Source organism: Mustelus asterias, chromosome 15 (genome assembly GCF_964213995.1).
Source record: "Mustelus asterias chromosome 15, sMusAst1.hap1.1, whole genome shotgun sequence".
NCBI classification, from domain to species: Eukaryota; Metazoa; Chordata; class Chondrichthyes; order Carcharhiniformes; family Triakidae; genus Mustelus; species Mustelus asterias.
In genome coordinates, this window is record NC_135815.1 from 39,388,404 (window position 1) to 39,401,160 (window position 12,757).

General features: G+C 44.1%; 1 protein-coding gene across 1 annotated transcript in view; it reads right to left on the reverse strand.

The window, feature by feature from the left end:
* Positions 1 to 12,757, reverse strand: part of LOC144504805 (potassium channel subfamily K member 2-like) — a 168,275-nt gene that overhangs the window by 52,217 nt on the left and 103,301 nt on the right. Inside the window, exon 3 of the mRNA XM_078230550.1 lies at positions 884 to 1,001. Within this exon, the coding sequence (XP_078086676.1) occupies positions 884 to 1,001 (118 nt within the window). The remainder of the gene's footprint in view (positions 1 to 883; positions 1,002 to 12,757) is intronic.

A 12,757-nucleotide genomic window follows, 5' to 3' on the forward strand; every position in this document is an offset into this window, starting at 1 on the left:
TACGGCCAACTGATCCAATATATCTCAATTTATAATATTATCCAAAGTTAGAATTATGTTTAAATATGTGATAGGTTAGGAGATGAACTATGGTACAAAAACAATACTATGAAAAACTTCTTAAACTATATAGTTTTCACATTATCTGAAAGGATCAGAGAATTTGTGCAATAGGAAACAAAAGGCCTAAAATGTAGCCTATAATACAAGATATATCCAATATATTGTACTATAGTCTAATTCTACATACTACCACCAATTTAAAAAGTTAACCACTTATATTGCATTGTCAATAGTGTCAAATTCCGCTTTTGTATTGAAAAGACAACAGGGGCATTTGTCAAAAGGAGCACATTACAATTTGAACCAATTGCCGTTAAGTTTCTGGATTTTGCTAAGGCTACAACGTACTAATCGTAGGAGTCTCGTGATGCACACTCTTCAAACTAATGAGGTGAACATAAACATGGGGAGGTGATGGCCTAGTGGTATTATCACTGGACTACTAATCCAGATTATTAATTCAGATAATGCTCTGGGGACCTGGATTCGAATCCCACCACGGCAGATGATGGAATTTCAATTCAATAAAAAGAAAATAGTATCTGGAATTAAGAATCTACTGATGACCATGAAACCATTGTCAATTGTCAGGAAAAAGCCATCTGGTTCACTAATGTCTGTTCGGGAAGGAAATCTGCCATCCTTACCTGGTCTGGACTACATGTGACTCCAGAGCCACAGCAATGTGGTTGACTCTCAACTGCCCTCGGGCAACTAGGGATGGGCAATAAATGCTGGCCAGCCAGCGACACCCATGTCCCACGAATTAATTTTTAAAAATCATGAATGATGGATGCAAGATTTATCATAAACTCCTTACCTATGGTAGTTATAATGGTGCCAGCAAAGAAGAAGGAACTGCCCAAGTCCCAGTGGCTGGTTTGATTGGTAGAATTCCCCGCAGGATTAACACCTGCATTTACAGCTTCCATCAGATGCTGTCAGTTTGAAAAGTATACATCAGTAAGCTTCCAAAATCATTGATCATACAACAGCAAGACATACAGAATAACACATTACTTAACTGACGTAATTGGATGACTGAATAATAACGCCGCCATTTTCTTTGAAGAACATTTTTTATTGATTGTATTATAAATGGTTTATTTTGAAGGCTGTTTTCTCTCTCTCACATGGTTGCCTGCAATGCCTAGGCATTGAGTGATATCTGGGACTTAGTCTGACAGATGGGATTAAAGTCTTCTCCCTCTTGGGCGGCTGTTACGGGTCCGTAGTGAAAAAGTTGGGTAGATTTATTTTCAATTTTTACTTCATGGTAGAGTCAGGCCACAGAAATGCACATCCGTCTTTTACCAAGGATTAATTTAGCAATTTTATTTGGAGTCAATAGGATGGATGGATGTCTGAGATGTAGAAAGTCATGTTGCTGTGGTTACAGGTGCTCTTAAACTGCTTTAATATGTGAAAAGCTGTCGGCTCCAATGCACGGTTACACACAGCTAGCACTGAGATGCCCAAACCTCTGAGACTGGTGACTAGGGATGACAGAGCTTTCAGTCTGGACCTCAGTACTTTCTAAGGATGCATTCACACTAGAACTGTAGTTATTTCGAGGTTTATTGAAAAAGTAATCCAGGTGCAGAGTGAAAGCCAAAGCTGACACTGGAGTCATACATCACTTGGCTGGACTGTCAGGTCAATCCTTAATACAGCAGCTACACTATACAAGTCAGTTCAAAGCCAATTCATGCTGATATCAAACATAAGATAAGCGCATCCTAAGACAAGCAACACGATGGTTCTTCTGCATTGTTATATGCCACCTTCATGCATGCAGAACCACAGAAAAAAGACATTGCAAGAAGTCAATTTCTATTTCAGGGGCATATGAAAAGCTTACAATGCTCTCCACACCTTTAACAAATAATGCATTTATATCCATCTTACTAAGGTGATCATTTATTTTCATCTTTATTTAAATTCTGTTTGTACTTGAGCTTTCACCTCAGAGGTTAAATTCTCACAGATGCTATAAAGCTAGGTATTTATAAGGGCAGTTTTGCCTTGCTTTCCCATCTTCCACAAAAAGAGTTCCAACTTATACATTACATTATCCACAGAGTCAAATTGTTCAAATTATTTTTTTAAATTCATTGATAGGATGTAGGCTCGCTGGCTGCATTAGCATTCATTGCCCATCCCTAGTGGCCCCTGAAAATGTGGTGGTGAGTTGCAGCCTTGAAACGCTGCAGTCCCCAAGGTGAAAATACACCCACAGTGCTGTTAGGGAGTGAGTTCCAAGATTTTGACCCGAACATTGAAGGAAAAGCAACATATTTCCAAGTCAGGACAGTGAGTGACTTGGAGAGAAACTTGCAGGTGGGGGTGTCCCCATGTGTCTGCTGCTCTTACCCTTCTACATGGTAGCGGTCGTGGTTTTGGAAGGTGCTGCCTTAAGGAGGCTTGCTGAGTTCTTGCAGTGTATCTCATAGCTGGTAAACACCGCTGCTACTGTGCATTAGTGGTGGATAGAGTGAATTTTGTGGTACTAATCAAACAGGCTGCTTTGTATACAAACGTATGAATTTCAGATGGAAATTTCATTGATTAGAAGAAGATATGCTTGGGAAACTGTTAAGATTTGAACGATGGAAATGTGCACAGAACTATTTTCTTTAGGTATTCACGTTTAAAAATCTCATCCAATTTTAACGTTACAATACACACCTTTAACCTTTAATCATTTAAATCTCCTTAATACGGGCCAGGAGAACAAAAGATGGCTGGTTTTGAGGCTTTCTCTGAGCAGGATCTTTAACTATTAATTACATACCATGAAAAAAAATCATCTTCACACAACTTGACTAAACCAAGCTGCAATGTGGTGCCAATCCTCTCATAGCGTTTAGCTTCTCAATGGAATGTTAAATCCTAGTCCTTTTCTCTTTCCTCCAAGACTGTGAATATTGAACTGTTTTTTGTTACATTTTACATAATGGGAAGTTACCGAGAGCATTGTTCTATCAACGTCTCATTGCTCCCTATAGCTGTTACACATTGCCACCCACCCTTCTTGTGGTGTCCCTTATCTTCATCCAATTCCTTGTCTGATGAAAGCAAATTACTACGGATGCTGGAATCTGAAACCAAAAGAGAAAATGCTGGAAAATCTCAAAGCTTTTGTCAAAGCTTTGACAAGTTTAGGACAGAGTTGAGGAGGAACTTCTTCTCTCAGAGGGTGGTAAATCTCTGGAATTCTCTGCCCACTGAAGTGGTGGAGGCTACCTCGTTGAATATGTTTAAATCACGGATAGATGGATTCCTGATCGGTAAGGGAATTGGGGGTTATAGGGATCAGGCGGGTAAGTGGAACTGATCCACTTCAGATCAGTCATGATCTTATTGAATGGCGGGGCAGGCTCGAAGGGCTAGATGGCCTACTCCTGCTCCTATTTCTTATGTTCTTATGTTCTTAAAGGGGCATCTGGACTCAAAATGTCAGCTCTTTTCTCTCCTTACAGATGCTGCCTGACCTGCTGAGATTTTCCAGCATTTTCTCTTTTGGTTCCTTGTCTAATGACACTTTTTCTTGTTACTGTACATCCACCAACTCCAGTTCCCACTACATTACCAGCTTACATAGAATGCACCAAATTCCAATGGCGTGTCCCGTTTTTTTAACCTATATTGTAGCAAGGCCCCAGAAACAGCATTTTGATCAATGAAGTTCCTGCGGTCCCGGGACTTGTGTTGCTCAGGCATGGTGCAGTCTTTGATGCCATGGATAGGATAAAAGCCCGATATCCCAAAGTACTCTAATTCCGACTGTCGGGGCTGAATTTCTGCCATTGCGGCAGGCAGGCCCAAAAATAGAAGGGAACCACATCAGGTCAGCTTCCCAACACTTTCCTCCCACTGGGAAACATTCCCAGGATAGTCCATGCCAGGAACCTGGCCTTTCCCTTCTGAACAATACGCAGATTGGTCGGTAGGATTTATTAAATTGTATGATGGTTCCATTGCTACCTGACATTCATTTCAAACTGACCTAAATACATGCTGTGATGACACCCTGATATTACACTGGTCCCTGAGACTGCTTGAAATTAACCAATGTCATAAAGGTTGATTGTCATGGTAATGTTTAACACTGCAGGTGAAATTTCCCATGCCGATTGATGCAAGTTTCCTTGCAGAAGAGGGAAAACTTTCATCAAACAAAATCTTCTCATGTAGAGCGCTTCACAGAATTCTTCCTAAGTTCTGAATGGCCTGCAAATTCTTTATCTTTAACACATAGCCTTTACTTTCTCAGAAGACTAAGGAAATTTGGCATGTCAGCTACGAATCTCACCAACTTCTACAGATGCACCATAGAAAGCATTCTTTCTGGTTGTATCACAGCTTGGTATGGTTCCTGCTCTGCCCAAGACCGCAAGGAACTACAAAAGGTCGTGAATGTAGCCCAATCCATCACGCAAACCAGCCTCCCACCATTGATTCTGTCTACACTTCCTGCTGCCTCGGCAAAGCAGCCAGCATAATCAAGGACCCCACACATCCCGGACATTCTCTCTTCCACCTTCTTCCATTGGGAAAAAGATACAAAAGTCTGAGGTCACGTACCAACCGACGCAAGGACAGCTCCTTCCCTGCTGCTGTCAGACTTTTGAATGGACTTACCTTGCATTAAGTTGATCTTTCTCTACACCCTAGCTATGACTGTAGCACTCTCTCATTTCCTTCCCTATGAACGGTATGCGTTGTCTGCATAGCGCGCAAGAAACAATACTTTTCACGTGTATTGCGGCAGGCAGGCCCAAAAATAGAAGGGAACCAGATCAGATCAGCTTCCCAACACTTTCCTCTCACTGGGAAACATTCCCAGGATAGTCCATGCCAGGAATCTGGCCTTTCCCTTCTGAACAATACGCAGATTGGTTGGTAGGATTTAATAAATTGTATGATGGTTAATACATGTGACAATAATAAATTATATTAAATCAAATCAAACATATGTCTTGACATTTTAATCACATTTTTAATTTAGTCACACCAACTGAAACCTACAACATAATAACAACCATCATAATTTTCAAAAAAAGTTAAAAAGCTATAACCAAAGGTTGTACACAACAATCTGATGGTATATTTTTGATTGTAATGCAAACTCAATGGCATGTTTACTTTGTTTTCCCAATTTATTGGGCAAAATCTTACCAAATAATGGCAGTATTGTTTCCGGCGAGAAAACGTGCGTGTTTCTCTCCAGAGAAACACATCGGTTTTCTCTTCAAATCTTATGACACTCTGCCTAAAAAAATCAAAAGTGTTTCACGCCATCATTGGGCCTAAACACGGCAGCAAAACCTGGCTGCACTGAGATCAGGGCACCATGGTTAAAGGGCACCTCGATCATAATAGGAATAAACCTCACCCCAGCCCACCACAGAGCTCTCAGGGGCTTCCCTCCCCACCTCCGATCGGAATCGCACTTCTCTCCCCGCTTTCCCCGATCATCATCCCCTTCCTCCCGATTATCGCAGCCCCCCAACATGGCCCACAATGAAATCTGAATGAAACGCCCCCTCCCCCATTAGGTTCCCACTGGGGCCAGCCCTCTGGCACTAGTCAGCACTGCCAGGATGGTATTGCCAGGTTGGCATTGGTCAATGTGTGCCAAAGGGGCACTCACAGGGGGTATTACCAAGCCATGCTCCTCTCCCCTAGAGGTTATATCCATCTTTACACCCCTGGGGAGACCCCCCAAGACAGGTTCACATCTGGGTTAACCTGTTGTAAACCACACGTGACATCACGCTGACGCTTGCTGAATATCCGGTGAGGGGGGGAAGCCCCAGAGAGAGCGCTCACTAATAACATGCTAATGTATTAAAATGAGCTTTCTGCTGACCTGTGGCATGTTTCACGTCACTCCACCGCCGAGGGGACTGGAAGATCGGAACTTGGAAACTCACCAGCTTGAATTGCGCTTTTTGGATTTTGAACCCATGCCGCCATTCCCGCAGAGGGGGAGTGAGGGCTCAAAATTCCCTCACTTCAATTTCGTTCTCTTCTTCCAATTAATATTTCTACTTTCAACATCCAGGGTTCAAAATTGGATTGTCTTGATTTTTGGGTGTGATGTGCCCATTCATTTCGAAGGTGGCAGCACCCAGACTTGGCATACGCACCACCTCTGAATGATTGTGACGCGGTTTCTCTGATCTCCATGCCGCAAACCCCAGCAGTGTTGTTTGCAGAACGCCTGTCTGCTCCACTTAAAGGTTCAGTAAAGGGAAGGTTTTTAAAGTTTATTTATTAGTGTCACAAGTAGTCTTACATTAACACTGCAATGAAGTTACAAAGAAAATCCCCTAGTCACCACACTTCAGGGCCTGTTCGGGTACACTGAGGGAGGATTTAGCATGGCCAATTCACCTAACCTGCACATCTTTGGACTGTGGGAGGAAACGGGAGCACCCAGAGGAAACCCCACGTAGACACGGGGAGAATATGCAAACTCTACAAGCCGGGAATCGAACACGGGTCCCTGACACTGCGAGGCAGCAGTGCTAACCACTGCGCCACCGTGCCACCTGGCTGCATGGATGTAGATCTAGCATGAAAACTGATGAAAAAGTAACTTGAGAGAATGCAGGAACTGCAGTGTTTTCTTTGGCAGGCAAGCAGAAAACCCTCAGGCAGCGAAAAGGAAATGGGAACACATTGCCAGGGAGGTTAATGTCCACACTCTGGCTCACGGGGTGTGGCAGCAATGCCAAAAAGGGCAGTGGCTTTACATCAGTGGTCAAGGTGAAAGACAGTATTCTCACATTACATCTGATACCCATCACACAACCAACTTCTCACTCTGCACAATACACCTCTCCCCTATTATTCACTCAACAATACTCCATGGCATCAGGACTCTGACAATCAAGGGCATCAGCAAGATAGGCACTAATGCACAAGGGTGAATCATTCATTATTATTTGTATAATTTGATGTGTCTTTCTGTAAAGATATTTTCATCGAATCATAGAATCCCTACAGTGCAGAAGGAGGCCATTCAGCCAATCGAGCCCGCACCGACCACAATCCCACCCAGGCCCTATTCCTGTAACCCCTCAGATTTACCCTGCTAGTCCCCCTGACACTCGGATTAATTTGGCATGGCCAATGTACCTAACCCGCACATCTTTGGACTGTGGGGGGAAACCGGAGCACCCGGAGGAAACCCACGCAGACACGGGGAGAACGTGCAGACTCCGCACAGACAGTGACCCAAGGCCAGAATTGAACCTGGGTCCCTGGCGCTGTGAGGCAGCAGTGCTAACCACTGTGCCACCATGCCACCCCTCATTTTGTGAGGATTTTGTTCAAAGGAAAGATTATAACGGGGAATGAGAATTAGGTGTGGTAATGGTGAATGGTGGCTCCATTTTGAGGTCGGGAAAGTTGTTGAAGTTGAAGCAGAACACCTCAATTCATTTGCTTGTTGTCTGTCCACTTACAATGGCAATGTGGGGGAGGTTTAACACAGATATCAGAAGGACATATTTTACACAGAGAGTCGTGGGGACCTGGAATGTGTTGCCGGGCAAGGTGGTGGAGGCGGACACACTGGGAACGTTTAAGACTTATCTAGACAGCTATATGAACGGAGTGGGAATGGAGGGATACAAAAGAGTGGTCTAGTTTGGACCAGGGAGCGGCGCGGGCTAATTGTTCTTTGTTTCTCGTTTCAAGGCTTCATTCTATGATCATCTTGCTGGTGCCAGTACAGAGCGAGACTGCGGATAGTTGGGAACCTGTCTCGGGGGCAGGGAATTCAGATGGTGTTCGTAAAGCAGAAGTGGAAATGAATAGGGTTGGGAAGCATTTTCTGATCAGGGCCAGTGTGATCTCCTGGACTCGTTTCGATCGCCACAGGGGGTCGGAGAGGAATTTCCCAGATTTTTTTCCCCCCATATTGGCCCTGGGGTTTTCACTCTGGGTTTTCGCCTCTCCCTGGAGATCACATGGTCTGGAATGGGGGGGGTGGGGGTGAGTTAATAGGTTGTGATGAACAAAGCATCGTAGCTGTGAGGGACAGCTCGGTGGATAGGATATTAGGATGTAGATAGGCTGGAAAATTGGGCGGGGATCCTGGATTCAGGATTCAATCCTGGACCGGGGAGCGGCGCGGGCTTGGAGGGCCGAAGGGCCTGTTCCTGTGCTGTATTGTTCTTTGTTCTTGTTCTTTGTTACACAGGACACAGACGCCTCTTCTTCACCTCCTCTGTTCCTCCTGCTCTCCTCACTAAATCTCCTTTATCAGCCTCCTCTCTTCCATTTCCTGATCATGTTACAGACCAGAAGGCACTGCAACTTCTGCCTCCATAGCTGGGTCAGGTACTCTTACAGAATGCATCCTACAGAAGCGGCCCTTTAATTAGCATAGTTTCAGGTCCAATCTTTCAGGTACCCACCTCATCTTTCTTGGGTGAATTTCTGGACTGGGCCTACATAGTCCAACTTTCCAACCCTGGCATCGCATCAACCATGTTAGCCGTGTGACTGCAGGATATCTCAATTCAAGCTCTTCCAGAGAATCCATGGTATACACCTTCACATGCCTACTAATGGCAGCGACAACTGTGTCAGCTACACAGGAAGCAGCAAGTAACACATCACCAGACTGGGAAATGGCAGCCGGCCAGCATTGTTCTGCCTGAGGTAACGTTGGCAAACCAATTTCTAGCTCTTGAATTTATTTCAGTTTGCATTTGAATTCAAGATTTTGGCATTTATACTGAATATCATAAATGGGTTAAAGTGACATTTTTGGATCATCGAACATATATTTCCTTTAAAATCAGTTCCTATGACTGTATTTGAATTCAAGATTTTGAACACAGTCACAGGAACTGATTTGAAAGGAAATATATGTTCGTTGATCCAAGAATGTCACTTCAACCCATTTATGATATTCAGTATAAATGCCAAAGGGGGATTTGATACTGGTGTTCAAAATAATAGAGAATACGTAATGTTATCTCCATTAGATAAGTTGAGGAAGCTACGGTCTAGATTATCAGTTTATATATATATCTGCTTAGTGATGGCACTCTCACCAGTAATGACAGAGAGGAAACGACTTTCTAGTCCGTCTAGCCAGTCCCATATATTGGGTCTTGGGTTCACGTTGCATTGCTGAGACTTCAGCACACAATCTAAGCCCACACCCCAGTACAGTGTTGAGGGAGCGCTACATTATCAGAAGTACAGTCTTTTAGATGAGATGTTAAGCCAAGGTCCTGCCCAGCCCCAGGTGTGGATCTAAAACATGTTGTGGCTCTATTTGAAGACTGGTCTTTCTCTCATTTCATATTTATAGGGCTTAGCTGTGGAAAACTTGCTGCTGCATTTCCCCACATTATTCTCAGCTTGGGTGACTGTGTGGAGTTTGCACGTTCTCCCTGTGTCTGCGTGGGTTTCCTCTGGGTGCTCCGGTTTCCTCCCACAGTCTAAAGATGTGCAGATTAGGTGCATTGGCCATACTACATTGCGCCTTAGTGTCCAAAGCTGTGTAGGTTAGGGGTTTAGTGGGGTAAATTTGTGGGGTTACGGGGATAAGAACATAAGAAATAGGAGCAGGAGTAGGTCATCTAGCCCCTCGAGCCTGCCCCGCCATTCAATAAGATCATGGCTGATCTGAAGTGGATCAGTTCCACTGACCCGCCTGATCCCTATAACCCCTAATTCCCTTACCGATCAGGAATCCATCTATCCGTGATTTAAACATATTCAACGAGGTAGCCTCCACCACTTCAGTGGGCAGAGAATTCCAGAGATTCACCACCCTCTGAGAGAAGAAGTTCCTCCTCAACTCTGTCCTAAACTGACCCCCCTTTATTTTGAGGCTGTGCCCTCTAGTTCTAGTTTCCTTTCTAAGTGGAAAGAATCTCTCCACCTCTACCCTATCCAGCCCCTTCATTATCTTATAGGTCTCTATAAGATCCCCCCTCAGCCTTCTAAATTCCGAGTACAAACCCAATCTGCTCAGTCTCTCCTCATAATCAACACCCCTCATCTCTGGTATCAACCTGGTGAACCTTCTCTGCACTCCCTCCAAGGCCAATATATCCTTCCGCAAATAAGGGGACCAATACTGCACACAGTATTCCAGCTGCGGCCTCACCAATGCCCTGTACAGATGCAGCAAGACATCTCTGCTTTTATATTCTATCTCCCTTGCGATATAGGCCAACATCCCATTTGCCTTTTTGATCACCTGTTGCACCTGCAGACAGGGTTTTTGCGTCTCATGCACAAGGACCCCCAGGTCCCTCTGCACAGCAGCATGTTGTAATTTCTTTCCATTTAGACAATAATCCAATTTACTATTATTTCTTCCAAAGTGAATAACCTTGCATTTGTTAACGTTATACTCCATCTGCCAGATCCTCGCCCACTCACTCAGCCTGTCCAAATCTCTCTGCAGACCTTCTACGCCCTCCACACGATTCACTTTTCCACTTATCTTTGTGTCGTCTGCAAACTTTGTTACCCTACACTCAGTCCCCTCCTCCAGATCGTCTATATAAATAGTAAATAGGGCGTGGCTAAAATAAAAAGGTGGGTCGGTGCAGACTTGATGGGCCAAATGGCCTCCTTCTGCACTTTCGGGATTCTATGATCTGTGATAAGTATGATTACACTACAAAAGCACATCTTCTTGGCTGTAAAGCATCTTGGGACATCCAGCACCTTGGGATGTCTTAGATGGTAATGGTAAAAGCGTCATAAAAATACAAGCTGATGTTGATGCTGTTAACATCCAGAAATATGCTTCATTACATCAAGTTCTTTCTTTGTTATCCTGGGGGAGATTAGAAGAATCCTTATTATCATAATTGTGGGATCCTTTGTCATAAGTGTAATCAGTGCAAAATCAATTAGAACATTCAAAAAGGTTCTGGATAATTACCCAAAGTAGAAAACTGTAGAAGGATATAGGATGAAAGCAGGAAAATGGGACTTTATAAAATTAGCTCTGAAAAGGACCCTAAATTTATCACAGGCATGAAGACCAAATGGCTTCCTGAGTATAATAAATAATCGCTCAGCATGGAACAGTGCTGATAAAGTGCATTCATTTAGAAATACTACTTTGAGAATATTTGGCTAACTGCCGATAAACACAGCACCCACTTGTAGGAAATTCACACAAAGAAAAGTAACACTCGAAGACATTTGCATTTCAAAAATGTGATACTCACAGAAACATCGCATACAAGTGGGAATTCACACAGAGACATAGCTGGCTGAGTGCTTCTGTCTTTAAGTGTTATTTAGTACAGCAGTGAGTTAGATAGGGATGCCGCAATATGACACTTTGACAGCATAATAATAATAATAAAAATAATAGTTACCTTCAGCACAATATGATTGTTTCCATAAGATATTTTGGTGGCATAATAACAGCAAAAAAATGTGCACTGGAAACTGTGAACTCAATGGAGTTAAAAGGAAACCCTCCAGTCGCTGGAGCCAGACCTATTGTAGAGGAAGGCATCTAGGGTTGTCAAAGGATAGTCATCAAAGCCACAGGATATTGGCTGCAAGTGTTTATCAAGGGAAAGACCTCAACACAACCATCCTCAGTCTCTTCATTAATAACCTTCATCAGTCATAAGGTCCAGAGTGGAGTTGTTTACCAAAGAGTGCCTTGATTGTCACAAGCGTGCATACAATAACTCCCTGTGAGTGCAGGAATCCAGCTGACAGCCCTCTGTGTGTTTGACCTGACGTACCCCTGATAAGGAGGACACAAGTGGAAACCTTAGCAAACAAGACATTGTGGATCTGAGAGATGCACTTATGGGCAGCAGATTGAGAGATCCTGGAGATGATAGTAGCAGTTGCCTCGAAGGAGGCAGGGGGCAAAGAAATTCAAGACTGCGGTGATCTTGCTGGCTAAGTAAGTTTATTTAATAAGCGGGCTTACATTAACACTGCAATGAAGTTACTGTGAAAATCCCCGAGTCGCCACAATCCGGCACTTGTTCGGGTACTCAGAGGGAGAAATTAGCATGGCCTATGCACCTAACCAGCACGTCTTTCGGACTGTGGGAGCATGTCCCACATGCTGAGGAAACCGGAGCATGTGGAGGAAACCCATGCAGACGGGGAGAACGTGCAGACTCCGCACAGACAGTGACCCAAGCCGGGAATCAAACCCGGGTTTGGCACTGTGAGGCAGGAGTGCTAACCACTGTGCCACCCTTATTGGCTATTGGCCCACCTACCTAGTTGGCCCTCTTGGAAGACGGTTTTGTTCCAGGAGCCACAAATATCAGCAGTGAGCTGCTGTGGAAGCCTGAGCCTCCTGAGATACTGTTACTCTGCCATTTCCTGAAAGCTGACCCTCTCTCTGCCTGCATGCGTTGGGGGAATCATTTCCTTTCAGCAGAGGTTCTTCTTTAAATTATTTCACGGGAAGTGGGCATCATTGGCTAGGCCAGCATTTGTTTGCCCATCCCTAATTGCTCTTGGAAAAGTTGTGCTGAACTGCCTTCTTGAACCGCTGCAGCCCATCTGGTGTAGGTAAACCCACAGTGATGTTAGGCCAGAGGTACCAGAAGTTTGGTCAGCGGCAGTGAAGGAATGGCGATATAATTTCAAGTCATGATGGTGTGTGGCTTGGAGGGGAGTTTGCAGGTGGTGGTGTTCCCATACATCTACT